General features: G+C 34.7%; 1 protein-coding gene across 1 annotated transcript; it reads left to right on the top strand.

Moving 5' to 3' along the window:
• Window positions 1-19,460: 19,460 nt before the first annotated feature.
• LOC120091394 (RNA-binding (RRM/RBD/RNP motifs) family protein) lies at window positions 19,461-23,176 on the top strand. The gene is made up of 6 exons (XM_039049400.2): window positions 19,461-20,486; window positions 20,569-20,627; window positions 20,970-21,039; window positions 21,146-21,271; window positions 21,373-21,501; window positions 22,488-23,176. The coding sequence occupies exons 1-6, from the start codon at window positions 19,626-19,628 to the stop codon at window positions 23,010-23,012; spliced, it is 1,770 nt and encodes a 589-aa protein (XP_038905328.1). The 5' UTR covers window positions 19,461-19,625; the 3' UTR covers window positions 23,013-23,176.
• Window positions 23,177-24,012: the final 836 nt, after the last annotated feature.

Below are 24,012 nucleotides of genomic sequence, written 5' to 3'. Positions count from 1 at the left end.
ACATAAATATAACTCTTATATTTCATGATGCATACGCATGCTTTCTTGTAATTTCATCATGCCAATTAACTATATTATAACACTCATAATATGTGATGCATTAATAAAATGCATAACCTAAGGTGGGTTTTAAATCTATATGTCATACACTATGGCATATAAACAATATACATTTCATGTACATTAAATAAAAGTTGATGAACTGGGATAATTAGCCTCAAATCCTCAAAAAAACAAAGCTAACTATTACAAAGCACAATAAGTCTCTGGTTCAAACAAGTAAACCGGGTTTTAAACCATCCGAGCGAAGAAACGCGTCTCCTTGACCATGTACCAAATCCTTGTGATCGCCTACACGATAGAGTAAACTCTTTACTCAATCGTTTAGTAACGTTGTATGAGTATAAACGATCATTTAGCAACAATCATGTATCTTTGACTATGCGATGAAGCATGAAGGCCATGCGATCGTGCAATGCAAGCCTTAAACAATCAACTAAACGACAACAATGCAATGAAGCATAATCGTCTAAACAATCTCTAAGCTGGTGTCAAGGTATCGTATACCAAGTGACCGTATAGTCAGTGAATATGCGATGAAGCATGCTGAACTATACGATCGTTTAGTGTACATGACTTTTATAAAACGATGAGTGTCAAAACTCTATGTGATCGTTTACCTTCAGCGTCCACGCAATCGAGCAACCAATACTACACGATAAAGTAAACTCTTTACCCCATCGTTTAGAATTAGCTAAAAGATCGTTTAATAAATTCTACACGATTGGGCAGAACTTTTCTACACGATCATTTAGCCAAATCTCAACGATCGTTTACCTTGGGCTACACGATACGACCAACCTTTGGTCTTTTTCCTCGATGAGAACTGCATCTCCATGCTTCGAAACTTTATCATGAACGACTTAAACAACTTCAAACACTTTGAATACAGACTCGATTGCTTGTTAATTATGCCCAAAAACGCAGGGCCCTTACAAATTAAACTTAAAGAAAGATTTAAACAAAGGCAATCATCTCGTAAACATTCATCAACACATCTACAAACGCATTTAACTCTTAAATGCAATGCAGAAAACTTAAAACCCACCAGAAATGAAATTTGTAATATCAGAACAACCTGGCTCTGATACCAATTGAAGGAAATCAAATACGGGGATCTCCATGAGCAGTGGAAGGGATTGTTCCAAATTCCATTCAAATTGAACACAACCAATTACAATCTCAAACGGACACTAACAGGTCATGTATATATAGAAATTACAGCATGTTATAAGAGAATCAAAGGAAGAGTATGCGTACCTTTGAAGAACTATTCTTCAAGAATCCCTCGATCAGTCTACAATGCGTCCACATCAACACTCGAACGCAACGAACAACATACAGCACGTACACAAACAAAACGATCGTCTGAATAAGCCTCGACCTCAATCGAGTCCAACTCGATCCATGAATTGAGTAAAGACACTACCATAAGTGTTACCTTGGTATTCTCGGTGTGAGAATCCAGGAGTTGTGGACTCTATATGATCTTGGCTTGAGGAAGAGAGGAGGTATGCGATCGAGTAGACGATCGAGTAAGTGGGAGATGAAACACTGTCTATCATATAGACAATGTACTCGATCATTTAGTAAATGACAGCCTATCACATAAACTTTGCTACTCGATCGTGTAGCAACGATCAGCTGAATGACTATCGTATAGTCAACTCTAAGTGATCGCTTAGCTGATCATTTAGTCTCTCAACGACTATCGCTTAGTAAAACAATTTTACTTGATAGCCCTTTTTTCGTGAGTACTTTTTGAATGAAACAACTGCTAAATTTAGGAAAATAATTTTCCTTTTATCTCACGATTATCATAAATAACTGTCTATATTAACCAATCAACAGTGCGATAATCCTTCACAAATCGCTCGTAAGTACAGTGACCAAATTTACCATTTTGCCCCTGTAGTTACATCTAACTCCTTAAGTACAACTAATTCCTCTAATGAACAACAAGTCATAGTCCTACTATGACTAAGTTCTCTCTTCCAAAGAGAGGGTGTGGCCACTATGTTCAAGACCCAGAATCATCCCTTAAAGGAGCAATTTATCTACTTACCTCTACTTCGGGGAAGGAGTGAATTCCTTCTTGTGTAACTGAGTACCCAGCTCCCTAATCAGACAAATCCCAAAAAAGGTAGGCTTATTAAGTTAACAATCTGGCCACTCTCACCCATACTAATCAAAGGACCACCCTCATAGGCAGGAGTTCCCAAAACACTCAGGATTAAGGTCATTTCACCTATGGTCGTTTTAGTGAAATGTAAGTCTCAATTATCAACGGTGTTATATAAAGAGACTAATCATCTCGTGGTCCAGTCTTATACAAACTCTTTGTATAGGCCACCTCCTCTCGCATGTCTCCACATGAATGGTCAGGATCAGACCATTGGTAGCATATTACAACACTTATAACTATCTATAAAGCGGGTCGTATTCGTTGTGTCGCCAGGATAAGGCATCCCTCCTTTATCCTTATATTACAGACCATTAAGTTATTACTTAAGGCATGATCCACTTGTATGTCTCACGTACATGCTTAGTTTATCGAATATAAGTAAATGCAAATAAAATAACTCTTATTTTATAATAATAATGTGTACAAACTATTTACAAACTACGAGACTCCGGGAGAATTAGGACACCAATCTCAACATCCTTGACTGAAAAACGATAGTTAAGAACTATAGGAATAATAGTTATTCTATATTAGTAATTAGCTAAGATTATCTCAATGCAGGAGAGGGGTAGTTGATCACCCTTCAATGGTTGTTGCTTTAAACCTATGGAAGTATCGTTGCAAAAATTAAATCAATAGTTTAACTAGGGTTCTTTGTTTTTTTTTTTTTTTTTTTTTTTTTTTTTTTTTTTGCTAAACTGATTGGATGCTTGTATTTTGTGTAATGGGTTAAGGAAAATATAACTGATATGGTAAATTTTTTGTTATTCTTTTCAGCATGTCTTCCATAATTATATCCTTGTTAAAGAACGAACATTAACAAGTGAAAACTATGCAACATGAAAATCTGACTTGAATACGATTCTAGTTATAGATGATATGTGATTCGTCTTAATGGAGGAGTTTCCTCTAGTCTCTACTCAAAATGCATCCCAAGCAATGAGGGTTGCTTATGGCCGCTAAACAAAGGCCAATGACAAGGCCAAAGTCTACATCTTGGCAAGTCTATTTGACGTTCTTACCAAGAAACACGAGGCCACAATCACTACACGTTAGATCATGGAGTCCCCCCAGGAGATTTTTGAACAACCGTCCTCTCAGATTCGACATGAGGCCCTCAAGTACGTTTATAACGTGCAAATACATTTATAATGTGTGGATTAAGGAAGGCCAATTAATGAGAGATCATGTTCTTAATCTAAATGGGCCACTTCGACATTGCCAAAATGAACGGCACAGTCATCGACGAGAAAAGTAAGATGTCTTTTATTCTAGAATCTTTTCTGAAGAGTTTCCTCCAATTCCATAACAATGCGATTATGAATAAAATATAGTACACCATAACTACCTTTCTAAATGAGTTATAGACTTATCGGTCTCTTATGAAAAGTAAGAGACCGGTAGAAGAAGAGGCAAATGTTACCCATTCCAAAAAGTTTCATAAGGGTTCATCCTCTGGAACTAAGTTTATTCCCTCATCATCTGGTTCTAAGAAGATTCAGAATAAGAAAGGAGGGAAGAAGAAGGCTCCCATTACTGGGAAAGGCAAGGGCAAGATCAAGGTGACAGACAAAGAAAAGTGTTTCCACTGCAATGTGGATGGTCACTGGAAATGCAATTGCCCCAAGTACCTCGCTGAGAAAAAGAAAGAAAAGGAAGGTAAATGTGATTTACTAGTTCTAAAAACTTGTTTAGTGGAAAATGACCATAATGCCTGGATACTTGATTCGAGGGCCACTGATCATGTTTGTTTTTCTTTACATGGAATTAATTCCTTCCAACAGCTCAAGGAGGGTGAAATGACACTCAAGATTTTAATGGGAGATGCCATTTCAACCTGTATAGTGGGAGTTGCAAAGTATTTTCTTGGTTTTTAGAAAACTTATATATAGTTCCTAAAATCGAAAGGAACCTTGTATCTATTTCTTACATAATTGAACAAATGTATTCAATTTATTTTTCTTTTAATGAGTATTCATTATGAAAAATGATGTACCAATTTGTTCAGCTAAATTAGAAGACAAATTGTATGTGTTAAGACCAACTGAAAAAAAAACACTGTTAAATCATGAGATGTTCAAAAACTGCTAACACTCAAACCAAAAGGCAAAATGTTTCTCCAAGTAACAATAATACATATCTTTCGCATTTGAAATTAGGTCACATAAATATTTATAGGATCGGGAGATTGGTGAAGAATGGACTTCTAAGCGAGTTAAAAGATGATTCATCACCTCCATTAGAATCCTATCTTGAGGGAAAGATGACTAAAAGACTTTTTAGTTGAAAAGGTTATAGAGCCAAAGAGCCCTTAGAGCTCGTACATTTGGATCTTTATGATCCAATGAATGTAAAAGCTTGAAGAGGGTACGAATACATAATCTCTTTTATAGATGATTATTCGATGTATGGTTACTTATACCTAATGGAACATAAGTCTGAATCCCTTGAAAAGTTCAAGGAATATAAGGCTGAAGTTGAAAATCTGTAAGGAAAAACGATTAAAACACTTCGATCTGATCGAGGTGGAGAATATATGAATTCAAAATTCCAGAACTATATGATAGTATATGAAATCCAATCCCAACTCCCAGGAGTTGGTACACCTCAATCGAACGGTGTATCAAAAATTAGAAATAGCACCTTATTAGACATGGTTCGTTATATGATGAGTTATGCTCGATTACCTAGCTCGTTTTAGGGGTATGCAATAGAGATTGCAGTTTACATCTTGAACAATGCTCCCTCAAATAGTGTTTCTGAAACATCTTTTGAGTTATGGAGGGAACGTAAATCTAGTTTGCACTACTTCAAAATCTGGGGTTGTCCTGCACATGTGCTAGTGACAAATCCTAAAAAATTGGAACCTTGTTCAAGATTATGCCAATTTGTTGGTTACCCTAAGGAAACGAGATATGGTCTTTTCTATGACTCTAAAGAAAACAAGGTGTTTGTATCGACAAATGCTACATTCTTAGAGGAAGAAAATATGAGATATCATAAACCATAGAGCAAATTAGTATTAAATGAAGCTACTCAAGAGTCAATAAGAGTTGTTGATAAAGCTAGTCCTTCATCAAGAGTTAATGAAGAAGCTAGCACTTTAGGTCAGTCTCGTCATTCTCAATCGTTGAAAGTGTCTTGACGCAGTGAAAGGGTTATATCATAACCTGACAGTTACTTGAGTTTAACTAAAACTCAAGTTGTCATACGAGATGATGACGTTGAGGATACATTGTCCAGGCAATGAATGACGTAGACAATGACTAATAGGTCAAAGCCATGGATCTTGAAATAGAGTCTATGTAATTCAATCCAGTATGAGAACTTGTAGATCTACCTGAAAGGGTTAAACCCATAGGGTGTAAATGGATCTATAAAAGAAAGAGAGATGTAGCTGAAAAGGTACACTTTCAAAGCTAGACTTGTAGCAAAGGGTAATGCCCAAAGAGAAGTGGTTAGCTATAAGGAAACTTTTCTCCCTATTACTACACTTAAATCTATAAGAATTCTCTTATCTATAGCCACATATTATGACTATAAGATATTGCAAATAGATGTCGTGACTGCCTTTCTAAATGGCAATCTTGAAGAGAGCATCTTTATGTCTCAATCCGAGGGGTTCATAGTCCAAAGTCAGAAGCAAAAAGTTTTCAAGTTGAATCGATCCATTTATGGGTTGAAGCAGGAATCCAGATCTTAGAATATTAGATTTGATACTGCAATCATATCTTTTGGTTTTGATCAAAATATTAATGAACCTTGTGTCTACAAGAAAATCATCAACGATAAAGTAGCTTTCTTGGTACTTTATGTGGACGATATCCTACTCATTACGAAAGATGTAGGGCACCTTACTGATGTTAAAAAATGGCTAATAGCCCAACTCCAAATGAAATATTTGGGAGAGACACAATAATTCTTGAGATCCAAATTATTAGGGATTGTAAGAACAAGATGTGGGCTATGTTTATTACCTTTTAGACATGAGGTTCACTTATCTAAAGAACAATGTCATAAGACACCTCAAGAAATTAAGGATATGAGACGTATTCCCTATGCCTCAACTGTGTTTAAGAACGTCCTCAAGTATCTTAGGAGAACAAGGGTCTACACGCTGGTGTATAGAGCTAAGGATTTGATCCTTAGGGGATACACCGACTTTAATTTCCAAGCTAACAAGGGTTATAGGAAATCCACATCAGGATCAGTGTTCACCTTGAACGAGGGAGCTGTAGTATGATGTAGCATAAAGTAAGGATGCATTGCAAACTCTAATATGGAGGCTAAATGTATAGCTTCTTATGAAGCAGCAAAGAAAGCAGTTTGGCTCTAGAAGTTCCTAAGTGATTTGGAAGTCGTTCCAAACATGGACTTGCCTATCACCTTATATCATGACAACAATGGGGCAGTAGCTAACTCTAAAGAGCCTCACAACTACAAACAAGGAAAACATATTGAGAGTAAGTATCATCTGATACAGGTGATTGTGCAACGAGAAGATGTAATCGTCACAGAGATCGCTCGGAGCACAACGTCGCTTATCCATTTATGAAGTCTCTCCTAACTAAAGTGTTCAAGAGTTATCTAGAGAGTCTAGGTCTGTGAGACATGTATATTGTATAATCTAAGGCAAGTGGGAGATGTGTAATGGGTATATGAATGCCCTAGTTTATTGTATTTATTTACCATTCCCGTTGTTTTAGGTTATTGATATTATGTACAACCTACTAACTAGAGTTTTAGTTCAAATAGGAATTTATTGGGTTTTATGTCCTAAAACTCGTAGTTAGGTAATGCAAATAATTTACTGTCAATAATAAAGAGCTATTGATGTTATTTCAATAAATGATTGATTGCATTATATTCATTTTGTTTTAATAACCCTAAATCCAATAAACTAACATTCTAAGTTGTCTTATGAGTCTTGAAATATATGTGGAGACATACAAGGATCAATGTTCAAGATACACCCTAAAAGGTTTATAGTATAGGGATAAGGTTGGGTACCTTATCCTGATGACACTATAGATACAACTCACTTTGTATTTGATACAAATGCAATGATCCAATGCGTTTCTATAGATGACATACGAGTGAAGATATCCTATACAATGAGTTTGCATAAGACTAGGCTGTGAAATAGTAATCACTAATGTAACTCCATTGACTAGTTATTTGTTTATCACCTAGACATCATAGGTTAAAATACAGTATAAGAGATACATGGATCTAACACCTAGACTTAGGATATGTTTAAATTTAGCCGAAATATATCTCTAAGTATTTTTTCATACCCTAAACCGTTATAGAAAACTTCAGCTAGAGAGAAGTAGCGTACTTTTAGCTCTAGCGTCCCTAAAGTTCACATCGTGAGGTCCATGCAGGGTTTGGGTCGTGCTTAGGAGCAGACTCCCTTCGGAGAGTGTTTGCATGGATCAATATCAAGGTGAATAGGGGAAGTAGTTCATAGTAAGTGGGTGAGGGTATGTAACAACATATCCCACGGTCTCTTCCATTAGGTCGCACCGTGAGATTCCTATGATGCGCCTGCATGTCTGCCCTGGAGCGACCTTTCCCTTTGGAGGGTTGTATTATAGGATTTGAAACACTGCGAACTCCAAATCTGGATAGGCTCTCTTAGATCAGTTTTCATATTGACTTTCCACTTTCAGGAGCATGTTGATTCTGGTTTCTGAAATTCAAAAATGGAATGTTACACTTATAAGAATTACTAAGAAGTTAGTATATTCTCAACCAAAGTAGCGATAACTAAAGTGCTATAGGAATAAAGAGTTATTCTGGGGTTAGCATCTAGTCAAGATTGTCTTAGTTCAAAAGAGGAATAATCGATTGCCATTCGGTGGAGGTTACTCTAAACTTTTGAAATATCGTTACAAAATATAATAATGAAGGGTACATTATTAGTTTTTGCTAAATTAAATTGGTTTCTTTGTGATTATAGTTTTTTTCTAAAAGAATATGTTTATCTTTTTCAGCATGAATAGCTCAATAATTCAACTCTTAGCTTCCGAGAAACTAAAAGGCAATAATTATTCGGCATGGAAATCAAATCTAAACACAATACTGGTAGTTGACGATCTAAGATTCGTCTTAACTGAGGAATGTCCTCAAGCCCCAGCCTCAAATACTAACCAAACTGTTTGGGAAACATACGATCGATGGGTCAAAGCCAATGAAAAGGCCCGTGTTTACATTTTTGCCAGCATGTCTGATGTTTTGGCAAAGAAACATAAATCCTTAACTATGGCTAAAGAGATAATAGATTCACTAAGAGAAATGTTTGGGCAACTATCATGGTCCCTTAGACACGAGGCAATTAAACACATTTACACGAAGCGGATGAAGGAGGGGACCTCTGTTAGAGAACATGTCTTGGACATGATGATGTACTTCAATATCGCTGAAGTAAATGGCGGACCCATTGATGAGGCTAACCAGGTTAGTTTTATCTTACAATCTCTTCCAAAGAGTTTTATACCTTTCGAGACAAATGTGTCTTTAAATAAGATAGAATTTAACCTCACTACCCTTCTTAACGAGCTCCAGCGATTCCAAAACCTTACTTTAGGTAAAAGGAAGGAAGTGGAAGCAAATGTTGCTACCACTAAGAAAAAGTTTTTAAGAGGATCGTCCTCTAAAAATAAAGTTGGTCCCTCTAAAGCTCAAATGAAAAAGAAGGGAAAAGGGCAGGCTCCCAAGATAACAAAGGGAAAGAAGGATACAGATAAAGGAAAATGTTTCCACTGTAACCAAAACGGACATTGGAAGAGAAATTATCCGAAGTACCTTGCAGAAAAGAAAGCTGAGAAAATGGCACAAGGTAAATATGATTTACTGGTCGTTGAAACATGTTTAGTGGAATATGATACTTCAACCTGGATACTAGATTCAGGAGCCACTAATCATATTTGTTTCTCGTTTCAGGAAACTAGTTCTTGGAAAAAGCTTGAAGAAGGTGAGATAACCCTCAAAGTTGGAGCAGGAAAGGTTGTCTTAGCTGAAGCAGTGGGAGATCTGAAGTTGTTTTTTGAAGATAGATATCTAGTATTTAAAAATGTTTTGTATGCATCTCTTATGAAGAGGAATTTGATATCTATCACTTGTATTATAGAACAATTATATACAATATCTTTTAATATAAATGAAGCGTTCATTTTTTGTAAAGATATTCAAATTTGTTCTGCTACACTTAAAGACAACTTATATAAGTTAAGACCAATTAGAGCAAATTTTGTTTTAAATAATGAAATGTTTAGAACATTAGAAACTCAGAATAAAAAACAAAAGGTTTCTTCCAACGCCTATCTATGGCACCTTAGACTTGGTCACATAAATCTCAATAGGATTGGGAGATTGGTCAAGAGTGGACTTTTAAGTCAGTTAGAAGATAACTCTTTACCTCCATGTGAATCTTGTCTTGAAGGAAATATGACCAAGAGATCTTTTACTAGAAAAGGTCTCAGAGCCAAAGTACCCTTAGAGCTCGTACACTCGGATCTTTGTGGACCAATGAATGTCAAGGCTCGAGATGGGTATGAATATTTCATCAGTTTTATTGATGATTATTCAAGGTATGGTCATGTTTACCTACTTCATCACAAGTCTGATTCTCTTGAAAAGTTAAAAGAATGAATTAGGTAAAACAATAAAGACACTTCGATCAGATCGAGGTGGAGAGTATATGGACATATGATTCCAAGACTATTTAATAGAAAACGGGATCTAGTCATAACTCTCTGCACCTAGTATGCCTCAGCAGAACAGTGTATCAGAAAGAAGAAATTGAACCTTATTAGATATGGTTCACTCTAGGATGAGCTATGCTCAATTGCCTGATTCCTTTTGGGAATATGCACTTGAATCTGCTGTCCATATTTTGAACAATGTTCCCTCTAAAAGTGTTTCAGAAACACCTTATGAGCTATGGAAAGGGCGTAAAAGTAGCTTATGTCACTTTAGAATTTGGGGTTGCCCAGCACATGTGTTGGTACAAAATCCCAAGAATTTGGAACATCGTTCAAAGTTATGCCTATTTGTAGGTTATCCAAAGGAAACAAGGGGTGGTCTGTTTTATCATCCTCAAGAAAATAAGATATTTGTATCAACAATTGCCACATTCCTAAAGGAAGACCACATTAGAAATCATCAACCAAGTAGTAAAATAGTATTGAAAAAAATTTCAAAAGACGCTACAGATAAAGCTAGTTCATCTACTAAAGTAGTAAATAAAACTAGTATATCAGGTCAGTCACATCCTTCTCAAGAGTTGAGAATGTCTCGACGTAGTGGGAGGGTTGTTCATCAGCCTGACCGTTACTTGGGTTTAACAGAAACACAAGTCGTCATACCTGATGACGGCACAGAGGATCCATCGACCTATAAACAGGCGATGAAAGATGTGAATCGTGATCAGTGGATCAAAGTCATGGACCTCGAAATGGAGTCTATATACTTCAATTCTATCTGGAAACTTGTAGATCAACCAAATGATGTAAAACCAATTGGTTGTAAGTGGATCTACAAGAGAAAACGAGACCAAGCCGATAAAGTACAAACTTTTAAGACTAAACTTGTGGCAAAGGGTTATACCTAGAGAGAGGGAGTGAACTATGAAGGAACTTTCTCTCATGTTGCCATGCTTAAGTCAATTAGGATACTCTTATCCATTGCCACCTTTTATGACTGTGAAATTTGGCAGATGGATGTCAAGACAGCCTTTCTAAATTGCGATCTTGAAGAAAGTATCTATATGGCTCAACTAGAGGGGTTTATTGCACAGGGTCAAGAATAAAAGATTTGTAAGTTTCAAAAATCCATTTATGGGTTGAAACAAGCTTCTAGATCCTAGAATATAAGGTTTGATACTGCGATCAAATCTTATGGCTTTGAATAGAATGTTGACGAGCCTTGTGTTTACAAAAAGACCGTCAATTCTACTGTAGCGTTCTTAGTTTTATATGTCGGTGATATTATACTCATTGGGAATGATGTAGGATATCTTATTGACGTCAAACAATGGCTAGATACACAATTCCAAATGAAATATTTAGGAAATGTGCAGTATATTCTTGGGATCCTTGTTTGGAATCGCAAGAATAGGACACTAGCCATGTCTCAAGCATCTTATATAGACAAAATGTTGTCTAGATATAAAATGCAAAATTCCAAAAAGGGTCTGCTGCCTTTCAGACATGGAATTCATCTGTCAAAAGGACAATGTCCTAAGACAGCTAAAGAAGTTGAGGATATGAGAAATATTCCCTATGCCTCCGCAGTTGGAAGCCTAATGTATGCAATGTTATGTACTAGACCTGACATATGCTATTCAGTAGGGATCGTCAGTAAATACCAGTCTAATCCTGGACGTGATCATTGAACTGTCTTTAAGAACATCTTAAAGTATCTCAGGAGAACTAGGGACTACATGCTCGTGTATAATGCTAAGGATTTGATCCTTACTGGATACACTGACTCTGATTTCCAAACTGATAAAGATGCTAGAAAGTCTACATCTGAATAAGTGTTCACTCTTAACGGAGGAGCAGTAGTGTGGAGAAGCGTAAAACAGACCTGTATAGCTAACTCCACAATGGAAGCTGAATACGTAGCTACTTGCGAAGCAGCAAAAGAAGCAATATGTCTGAGGAAATTCTTGACATATTTGGAAGTTGTTCCAAATATGCATCTACCCATTACCTTGTATTGTGACAACAAAGGTGCAGTTGCAAATTCAAAAAGAACCTCGAAGCCATAAACGGGGAAAGCACATCGAACGCAAGTACCACCTTATCCGGGAAATCATACACCGTGGTGACGCTGTAGTGACCTAGATACCTTTTGAGCAAAACATTGCTAATCCTTTTACAAAAACCCTCACGGCTAAAGTTTTTTAGGGTCACCTAAAGAGTTTAGGTCTACAGTGTTTCTAAACTAGGACAAGTGGGAGATTATGTTGGGCGTGAATGCCCTAGTTTATTGTATTCATATGTTTATTGCACTTATATGTAATATTAATTTCTCACATTTAAATTCAGCATCGTTTGATCCTACTAGGATTTTTAGTCCAAGTGGGAGTTTGTTGGATTTTATGTCCTAAAACTCGTAGTTTGTAATATCATATTCTTGTTCAATAAAGTAGTTATTGAAAATCTTTAGTAAATTTAAATTCTATATTCATTAATCCAATAAACTAAGGTTCCGAGGCTATTAAGTTTAAGTTTGAACTTTATGTTGTGACATAAATGAGGATACGTTCAAATATATATAGCCAAAATGGTCTATAGTATATGAATAAGGTTGGGCGTCTTATTCTGGGAACACTATGGATGCATCCCATTTTGTAGTTAGTACAAACGATGTGATCTTAAACCGTTCATGTGGAGTTATGAAAATGGGGGCATCCTATGTAAAGAGTTTATATAAGACTAAACCATGAAATAGTCACTTTTATGTTCTAAATTTCGTTTAATGTATAAAACTGACTATTTCGTTAATTGATGACCTAGGTAACTTAATCTTAATCCTGAGCTAACTATGAACTCCTGTTCACTCGGAATTATCCTTAGATCTGCATAGGTGAGGGCAACTCATTATCGCTGACCCAATAAGCCTCCCATTTCAGGGGTAAGATCAGGTGGATAGCTAGGAACATAGGATGCAAGATGGAATTCACTCCTACCCGTTATAGGGATAGTAGATAGGTTGTTCCCTTTAGTACTGAATCCAGGTCTTGAACAAGATTCCCCACCCTCTCATCGGCTCGAGAGGGGTTCGGTTTATAGGTTGGACCTTAAACCAATTGGTCATTAGAGGATCAATGGAACCTAAGGAATAAAATGTAGTCTCGGGGTAAAACGATTTTTATGACCCAGCCAAGATTACAAACAACTTGTGAAGGATTAGCTTACTAATCATGGTTATATCAAATGGACATAAATATATCTATAGTGAGGGGAGTGCAACTACAGGATTATAGTGGAATGACCCATTAGTTAACGAATGTTGATTAGCTCCGTCTAAAAAGTTTAGCCAGCTAATCTCGGATCGTTGGAGCCCATGATCTATAGGTCCATTAGGTTCCTCTACTAGCTCATATGGAATAAACTTAGAACAGAATGATAGAATAATTCGAATTGTTCGAATTAGGTGTAGAGAGAGAAACCGACAAGTATATGTGATATAGTGATCGGTTTTTCAATTTAAAGATACAGATTTAATATTTAAATGTGGTTTAAATATCAAGAATATGAATACGTTCATATTCAAAAGCTCGGAAATAATAGAAATGATCAAAGATGTAAAAAGTCAAAGAGTTGACTTTTGACTTTGAAAAGTCAAACTTTGACCGATCTTATATTCAAATGTGATTTGAATTTTGAGAAAATGAATGCGGATTCATGCTCGGGAGCTCAAAATTAGTCAACACGAAAAAAATCATAAAAAGTAAAAATGTCGACTTTTTGGTCAAAGTTTGACTTTGACCAAATGACTATTTTGTCCTTTGACTAAAGTTAGTGGGAAAATCCAAACTTTTGTTGGATAATTTTACTAACAAAATAGTTGGCTAGGTGTTGGCTTATAGTGGAGACATTAAGCCAACTAAGATAGTGGATTCTAGGTGTTTGGATTTTATGAAATTATTTCATGCAATTTTGCATGGCCCTTTTCTATAAATATGGGCTTGTGTTTTTGGATTAAAAACTTTTGGATTTTTTCCAAAATAGTTTTCTAAAATTGGGCTAAAAAGAAAAACCCAAACCCAACAAAAAATCCCTTCTTCTATTTCCATCTTTTCTCTCTCTCGGGTTCTTCTTCCATCCGGTCCCACAACCTGGTTCTGAGTCCAAAGAATAGTAGGTCAGCTCTAATGGTGGTCCGTTCGTGTTCCGGTGGAGATAGACGAGTTTCGGGAGCTTCAAAGGTATTATTTCAAAATAACTCTAATTAATTCTTTTAGGATTGCATGTTTATTTTGGGCAATTAGAGTAAAATTGATTCTCATTTCCGCTGCGCATGCCTATTTTTCCATCAGACCAAACCGCAAAATGACTAGTCTCATTATTTAATACCGTTCATAATAGAGACTTACATTTCATCAGATGTCCATAGATGACACCTAAATCTTGAGTGAGTTTGTGAACTCCTGCTTATGAAGGTAGTCCTTTGATTTGTATGGATGATAGTGATCAGATCGCTGACTCAACTAACCTAACATTTTTAGGATTTGTCTGATTGGGGAGTTGGGAACACGACTACACAAGACGGAATTCACTCCTTGCCCGAGATTGGGGAAAGTAGATAAATTGCTCATTTAAAGGCTGATTCAAGGGCTTGAATAATGTGGCGTCACACCCTCTCTTTGCCCGAGAGAGGTTTAGCCATAGTTGAACTATGATTTATTGTTCATTAGAGGGATCAATGGTACTTAAGAAGATAGATGTAACTACAGAAGCAAAACGGTAATTTTGGCCTAGCTGTACTTACGAGCAATTTGTGAAGGGTCATCGCACCTGTTGACTGGTTATATCCAATGGACACAAAAATATATCTGTAGTGCGAAGAGTGTAGCTGTCGGTCTTTAGTGGAGTGTCCGACAGTTAATGGATGTTGAGTAATATAATTAAAGGAGTTTAATCAATTATTCAAATATCATTGGAGCTTCAAGCTACATATTCATGATGTCCTCTATATAGCTTAATAGGGATTAAATGAGAATCAATTTTGAATTAATTTGAATTATTCAAATTAATTGAGAGAATTAGTTATATGTGATATAATTAATTTAATTAAATTATATATTATATAATTACTATAATGTATTTGATACATTATAATATAAAGTTTATATGGGAGGAAATAAATATTTGAATATGATTCAAATATAAATTATATGAATTGGATTCATATAATTAAATTTAATATAAATGAGATTTATATTAAATGTCGTTGATGAGGGAATTAAAACTATAGGTTATATTGTATTTGATACAATATTAAACCATAGGTTATATATATATATATATTAAAATTAAATTATTTTTTAATTTATAATTTTCATTTTCAAATTAAGGGAAGAAAATAACTTCTCTCCCCTATTCTCTCTCAACCCACGTATTGTGTGGGTGGTTGGGAGTGATTATCATATTTTTCTTTATTTGACAAAGGGAGAATCACAAATGTGTTGTTTTTTTCTTAGAAAAAAAATCTCAAGCCTCTCATTCTCTCTTCTCTCTCAATTCCCTTCCTTTTCCAAAAAGATAAAGCCCACAAAATTCCTAGATTCTCTTCCTAGAGAATACAGAGGAAACCAATTGGTGGTGGCCATTTGTTAAATTAGGTTTTGAGTTCGTTGTTATTCTAGAGAAAAGGAAAAACGTCAAGATTAGATCTTCATAGGTAAGTCTTTTTTCTCCCTATTCTATTTTTCTCTTTTCTTATTTGTTTATAAGCATGTTGAACTTTATTTTAAATGCATAATGCACTGTATTGATTATGTAAAATTGAAAATTCGAAAAAAATCGGGATTTGAGACCGATCCCGTTTCCGCTTAAGGACTTGCACCGGTTCCTTCAATAGCATGTCCCTATACAGATGTAAGAAGCTTAGCTCTCTTATATAATGGTCTAGCAATTAACTGCAAATGTTTTATAAATGATTCTGCTAAACCATTTTGTGTATGAACATGAGCTACAGGATGTGTTCAACACTTATCCCAATTGACATATAATAATTATAAAAAACTTGAGATGTAAATTCACCAGCATTACCAAGATGAATGGTTTTAATTCTATAATCAGAACATTGTGCTCTTAACTTAATTATTTGAGCAAGTAATCTTGTAAATGCAATGTTTCGACTTGATAATAAGCACACGTGTAATCATCTATTGGATGCGTCTATTAATACTATAAAATACTTAAATGGTTCACTTGGTAGGTTAATAGATCCACATATATCTCCATGAATTCATTCTAAAAATGCAGGTGATTCAATACCCATTTTGGTTGGTGTTGGTCCAATAATTAATTTGCCTTGAGAGCAAGCATTACATGATAATTCATTATATTGAAGAATCCTCTAGCTCTTCAATGGATGGCCATGTGAATTCTCAATAATTCTTTTCATCACTAGAGATCCTGGATGATCTAATCTGTCATGCCAAATAACAAATATATCATATTCATGAACTTCAGGTTCATTGTTGCATATGTTTCAATTACTTGTATATGAGTATAATATAATCCAGAAGATAAAACAGACGACTTTTTCAATATATGTTTTTTATTTGAGACAGTAGAGATGGTATATAGATATTCCACATTATTCTTACTATGAGCCTCAATATGATAACCACTGCAACGTATATCTTTAAAACTTAGTAGATTTCTCTTTAATTGACTGGAGAACAATGCATTGTCAATTGTAAATTTTGTTCATCTACGCAAAATAATATTTGCTTTTCCAAATCCTTCAATCAAGTTTGCAGAACCTGATATTGTATTCACTTTTACTTCTAGCATTGTCAATTTGAAAAAATATTTTTTACTTGTAAGTATTGTGTGTGTAGTTGCACTGTTTACCAGAAATAGATCTTCTTTGCTCATTTTTTAATCACCCAACATATGAAAATGATTCAGGTTTCTTCATTAAAAGAAAATAATTACAATAAGAAAAATAACATTTGGAATATACAAAAGTCAACATTTACAAGAGAAGAAAAACATGAAGATGAATAAAAAAAAACAACATTAAGTCTAGATATATTCAAAGTAAAAAAAAACACTTAATGTTCCATCAACTATGTCGATCTTCTCTTTAAGAGATTCAAAGAAGTCCGCCATATCCAAATTTATCATATGGGATGGTTCAAATATATCATTATCCTAGTATGCAAAATTTGCTTCCACATTTTTCCCATTTTCCTTCAGGGAAACCTGTTACAGATCAACTAAGTGTTTTGATATATGAGAAATACGTGACTAATGCCCAGTCATACCACATCATAAGCATTTTTGTTCATCACTTTTTGAATTCTTATCTTGTGGAATTTTTCCTTTATGATCATAATTTTGAGTGGTTCTCTTAAAAATTGGATGATTATAACATCCACTACGAAAAGAAAAAATATTTCTTCCTCTACCATAGTCACGACCTCGACCTTGACCACGATTAATATTAAAACTCATAACATTCACTTCATGGAATGGTGACGTTTCGGTTGGTCGAGATTCATGATTTTTCATCAATAAATCGTTTTTTTGTTCGACCACGAGAAGACGTGAAATTAGTTTAGAATACTGTTTAAAATCCTTCTCGCAATATTGTTGTTGCAAGAGCATATTTGAGATGTGAATTGTAGAAAATGTCTTTTCTAACATATCAACATCAGTAATTTTCTCTCCGCATAATAACAATTTCGAACTGATTTTAAATAATGCGGAATTGTAATCACTTACTGATTTAAAATTTTGTAGCCTCAAATGCATCCACTCATAACGAGCTTTAGGAAGAACAACTATTTTTTATGATCATACCACTCTTTCAAAAAATTTCACAAGATACAAGGATCTTTTATTGTAAAGATACTCCATTTTCAATCCTTTGTGGAGATGATGACGAAGGAAAATCATAGCTTTTGCTTTGTCCTAACTGGATGCCGTATTTCCTTCTTTAATTATTTTCCCAAGGTTCATAGCATCCAAGGGGATTTCGGTATCGAGCACCATGACAAATAATTATCATCATTAATGTCAAGGGCTGTGAATTCTAATTTCATAAGGTTTGTCATGACAACACTATCACGAAACATCATATTTATATTAGAAATTTAATATGTACTAAATATGCAAAATAATATTTAATTTATTAATTATAACGAATAGAGGAAAAACGACGTACCTTTAGGACCTACCTTCAGGAAAATGAAAAAAGCTCTTGCTGATAACATGTTGTAAAAATGAGCGTAACAAGAATACAGATATAAAAAAATATATAATATTGAAATAAATGAAACGCAATATATAAATAAATAAAATAACAAAAATAAAAACTATGAAAATAGGAAATTCCTTCAAAATTCTCCACTTTTTAGAAAATTCATAGAATTTTCACCAATGTATATGTTCTCTCAAGATCCACCGAATGCTTCTATTTATAAGCAAAATGACAAGTAGGAGGTTACTTTACATAGACACCACGTGTAGGTATGAGACAAATAGGTAACATGTAGAGTGACACATGGGGTGACAAGAGTCTGACATTTGTTGTCTTTAAGACTATGAGATTGGATATCTACATTATACCTAATTTAACATATTTATAACGATTTTGGTTTTTTTATATTATATTTTGATTTTTTTTTTTAATTTTTTACATTTAAAAAGAGAAGAGAAAATTGATTTCATTTCTGGTTATAGCATTATCTAAAATTTAAATCAAGAACCTAATTAGAAATTTATATATATATAGATGATAATTTTGATTTTTTTATTAATAATTTTTCAAAAACTTATTATAATTATAATATAGATTTAAAACGTATTATTCAAATATGTTATTTTGCATATTCTCGTATTTTTAATTGCGAGGATTTTTTATTATTTTTTATTTTTTATTTTTTACAAGAAATTATAAAAAAATATTAAAAAAAATTGGACCTAAAATGTGAGTGAGGCTCCAAGAAGAAGAAATCGAACTGGAAATTGATAAGAAAATAAAAAAGGTAGAATCCAAGTGGGAGAAAATGCAAGGAGTAAATTTTAATAACCAATTTCTAGATTCACGAATTAATTTTACCAAAACCATAGAGATAGCAAAGACCTCTGGACCTATGGTAATCATTGCACCCAACAAGCGACTCCTAACGATATCGAATGTATGGTGGTGTGAATAGGTGATGTTGGTCACAAACAAGGAAGACATTAAAAAAAACTTTATGATAATTGAACATACGAATGAACCATTTACAGACGTAGTTAATAATAAATGATTCATCCTCCAAAAACAAATGAAATCTAATCTTCTACGTACTACTTACTACCTTTTAAATTGCATCACGTTAGACACATCTCTTATAATCCGATGTTATCAAGTCTTTTTACGTTTTAATTTTTTTAAAAAAAATAAATTGAATCAAATGTATCTATTTTTCAAATTTCAGATAGTAGAATATTTTTCATATTAAAAAAAAACACAAAAACTAAATTTACACGTAACCTTAAACATGATAGATTAAAGGAAGAAAACCACTGTGAATCCGACACGGAATAGCCCTAGGGCTCCAAATTCCGTCGTCTTCATCCATTCGCCTCAATTACATTCGACCTCTAACATTCGCAGCAATTCCTGAAGAACAGTGATGGGGAAGAAGAAAACCACCGACCCCAAAAATACCCCCGACGATATCGCCACTGTTTCTGCTCCGTTCAGCGTTTTCGAGACTCTGTTCGGCAGGGCCGGAGTAGAAAACCCCGGCGTCTCTATCTTCTCCAGTGACAATCCTTTTCGTAGGAAAGATTCAGATTCCAATCCTGCACCTGCTGAAAAATCTCCTACTGGTACCTCTGATACTCGTTATGTCGATGATGTAAAGAGTAGGAAGAAAGGCAAGGAGAAAAGGGTTGGTACTGATTTGGATTCTGCCGAGGAAGGTGTTAAAAGTTCGTCGGAGATTAAGAAATCGAAGAAGAAGGAGAAGTCTCGGGACCGCGGATTGGATAATGTAGATGATGATGATGATGGAGAAAGGGGTTCCAAATCGCAAGGCGTATTGAAGAAGAATAAGAAGAAAAGTGCTGTTTTGGGCTCTGAAACTACAGAAAAGAGTCCCGAATTTTCCGGAGAATTGAAGATGGATGACCAAAGGGTTGACAGTAAACTCGGTGAGAATGTGAAATCGATGAAAGAGAGGAAGAAGAGGAAGAGAGATGAACTTGAGAGAGAGTATGAAACGAAAAAGTATGGTGTATCAGAAGTAGCTGAAGATGAAGGGGAAGGTTCAGGGGGCAATGTTGTTGGGAAGAAGAGGAAAGCATTGGATGATTCTTCAGAGATGATGGTTACAAAGGAAGGATTTGATGATGAAAGCAAGCTTTTGAGAACTGTGTTTGTTGGGAATTTGCCATTGAAAGTCAAGAAGAAAGCTTTAGGCAAGGAGTTTAGCCAATTTGGAGAGATAGAATCTGTTAGGATCCGGTCTGTACCAATTGACATTGCCAATGTAAGCATTGCTTTTTATTTGTTAATTATCTTAAATTCATCAATCTCCAACCCTAAAAATTTTGTATTCTTTCTCTAATCAGAGCAAAAAACCGAGGAAGGGGGCAATCCTTTCTAAGAAACTCAACGAAGCTGCTGACAGGTAATGCTTCTATATCATAATGTTGTTTAACCTTTTTGACTGTTTGTGATGTAACTGGATTCGATCGATGTTGTTTGATTGTTTCTATATTAAATGAATGTTCTTCATTTAATATCAAAATTAGAGAGTGTGTGTGTGTGAGAGAGAGAGAGAGAGAGATATTGGTTTTAGGATGATTACTTGAACAGGGTTAGTTCAATGTGGTCTTTTGCTACCTTGAGTTCTAAAGAGACCTTGATTTTAGAAAATGTTTGTAGGAGATGATACCTGGATATTATTGCGTTATTCTTTATCAAGACAAATTTTATACTATTCTTACTGATGACAATGAACCATCTGCAGTTCTCATGCATTCGTCGTTTTTAAAACGGAGGAATCAGCACAGGCTGCTTTGTCTCATAACATGGCTGTGGTATGATTTACTATTTTCTTTTCTTGTTAGCTTTCTGAAGTTGAAACTTTTATGCTTTGACTAATTTCTATTTTTGAAGTTTGATGACTTTGTATTGTGAATTTAGTTTGCAGGAAATCATATACGTGTAGATAGAGCATGCCCACCGCATAAAAAGTTGAAAGTAGGAAATGGGCCGATCTATGATCCCAAGAGAACTGTTTTTGTGGGTAACCTTCCATTTGATGTAAAGGTAACCTCTTCTCTGTCACCTAAGTTTACTTCCCTCTTTCTGTACGTTAAGTTATATCCTACAAATTTTGTTTATGGTTTTATACATTTATATGTTTTCAGGATGAAGAACTGTATCAATTATTTTGTGGAATCAGCAATATGGGATCCAGTGTTGAGGCTATTCGGGTCATTAGGGATCCCAAGGTGAACGTAGGGAAGGGCTTTGCATATGTCTTCTTTAAAACAAGGGTATGATCAGATTTTTCGACATTAATATTCATTCATTTATATAAAGATTCTTCATCATCAGATGATCATGTCTCTAGTTACATAGTTTTGAACAGAGGTCTTTAGCTCATGGGTGATCATGTCGCTAGTAGATGAGGTTGACAAGTCCATTGTTTTGATTGAGAAACTTTGATGGTCTTTTAATTAATTAGTCCTCCTCTCTATAATTGGATTACTCTAAGTCTCGCCCTTAGCATTGTGCTCATGGCCAATGTCCACTAACCATGAGGAGGCCTTATCATCTACTCAAGCACCACTCTTTGCATCATGTTCATGTATCATTCTTGACCGACATGCACTAATATTAGGGAGGCTTCATCTGCCTAAGCCAGAGACGACAAGGGCTTTGATTTATTAAGTCCGGTTTGATAGTCATTTGATATTTGGTTTTTTATTTTTAGTTTTTAGTTTTTGAATATTAAGCCTATAAATATCCTCCATCTTTACTTTCCACCAGTGTTTTAAAAAATCAAGCTAATTTTTTAAATCTAAAAAAAAAAGTATTTAAAAACTTGTTTTTGTTTATAGAATTTAGCAAAGAAATCAATTTTTTACTTAACAAAGGTGAAAATCATTGTAAGAATTGAGAGAACATAAGCTTAGTTTTCAAAAGCCAAATGGTTATCAAACGAAGCCTAAGTTTTCAGGGTTTGAATTGTTCAAACCCTGTGTGTATCTCCGAACATTCCAAGCCTCCCTACCTAGACACTAGGGATTTAATTAGTTATATATAGGTGAGAGCCTATTGAGAATTTTCAGTTAGTCTATGGAGATGGATTTTCTTTTTCTTGCAGGAGTAAGTTGGCTTCCAAAAGCGAGAAATCTATTAACTTCTTTTTATTCATCTTTCTTAAAAGACGTATACATGTTTTACCATTGGTTTACATCTTTTATCTTGCAATATCATACTGAGAATCATGGGTTGCTTATATTTCTTGGATGTGCAGGAAGCAGCAAACTCCGTAGTTAATAATCAAAAACTAGAGTTGCGTGGTCGAACACTGAGGCTCTTTCATGCCAAACCAAATCCAACATCGACGCCACTTACGAAACGGAAGAGGCCACCTACAGAAGCTGATTACACCCCAGCAAAGAAAAATGCAGTGGCTTCAGGTGTAGGGACACCAGACAGCAGCAAAAGGGTAACGCCGAAAGCGACTATTGCATCCTATCAGGGCTTGCGTGCGAGCAAGAGTGGTTCCCAGAAGAAGATCCATACCAAAGGAAGTAGCACGAAATGGCCGAAATCACATTCAAACAGTAAAGAGAAGCCAGTGGATCACAAGAGGAAAAGACCAGAGAAGACAAGTGAAAGAAAGGGGAAAAGACCAGCAGTTGCCAACAGAAAGGCTGTGGTGAAGGCGACGAAAAATGGCGTTGCATCGCCAAAACAGGCTGGGGTGAAGCGCAAGTCCGATAGCCGAACTCCAGGGAGCTCTCAAAGGAACAAGAGAGTCAAAAGGTTTAGATAGGAAACACCGGAGGAAACAAAGATCATATTGAAACTTTCTCTGTATTATTTTATTTATGTGGCTTATTGACCGACTTCTGGATCAAGGAAAAGTTGGCACAAATCTACTTTTTGATGCCGTTTTTGTCTCTCATTGACATGTTAATTAAGACGTCGTTAACTGCCGGTTTTGGTTTTTGGCTTTTGGCTTTGAAAAATTGAGCTTCAGTTTCTACCGATGCTTCTAAAAGCCCAGTTAAATTTGAAAATTAGTTCTTTATCTTGAATTTTGACTAAAAATTTAAGGTCTCATTTGGTAGTTATTTGGTTTTTGGTTTTTAGATTTTAGATTTTAAAAATGAAGTCTACAAATGCTTTTATCATCTCTAGATTTATTTCTTTGTTTATTTTTATCTGTATTTTTAAAAACTAAGTCAAACTTTTAAAAACTAAAAAAATGTCTATTTGTAACTATTTGGTATTTTGTTTTGTGTTTTTGAAAATTAAACTCAGATACTACTTTTACCTTTCCATTTCTTAATTTATTTACTTTTTTATCAATGGTTTAAAAGTCAAGTCAAAATTTGAAAACTAAAAAAAGTAGTTTTAAAGAACGTGTTTTTGTTTTTGGAATTTGGTTAAAAATTCAACCATTGTATCTAAAAAAGATTCAAATCATTGTGAGAATTGGTGAGAAAGTAGGTTTAATTTTGAAAAATGAAAAGTAAAAAATAAAATGGTTACCAAACGTGACAATAATTTTTAAAATGTTGTTTTTGTTTTTGAAATTTTGTTAAGAATTCAACTCTTATACTTAAGAAATATGCAAAACATTGTAAAAAAAAAGTGAGAAAATAGACTTAATTTTTAAAAACAAAAAACAGAAAATGAACTAATTATCAAACGGAACTAAAATGTTCCAAAAAAGTAAAATTGTGTAAAAAAATTGGGAGTAAATGAAACATAAAACTAAAAAATGAAATAATTATGTAACGGAGTCTTAAGTTGTTGTTCAAAATAGA

This window comes from Benincasa hispida, chromosome 11 (assembly GCF_027475165.1).
Source record: "Benincasa hispida cultivar pf3 chromosome 11, pf3_genome.v1.1, whole genome shotgun sequence".
Lineage (NCBI taxonomy): Eukaryota > Viridiplantae > Streptophyta > Magnoliopsida > Cucurbitales > Cucurbitaceae > Benincasa > Benincasa hispida.
The sequence above is the reverse complement of the archived record's forward strand: the minus strand, read 5'-3'. Positions and strand labels throughout refer to the sequence as shown.

Bases quoted from the DNA above. Each gene is read 5' to 3' on its own strand.
- LOC120091394 (XM_039049400.2), top strand. From the start codon at position 19,626: ATGGGGAAGAAGAAAACCACCGACCCCAAAAATACCCCCGACGATATC. The intron at 20,628-20,969 runs GTAATGCTTCTA...AACCATCTGCAG, and splicing joins CTCAACGAAGCTGCTGACAG to TTCTCATGCATTCGTCGTTT. The intron at 21,040-21,145 runs GTATGATTTACT...TTGTGAATTTAG, and splicing joins TGTCTCATAACATGGCTGTG to TTTGCAGGAAATCATATACG.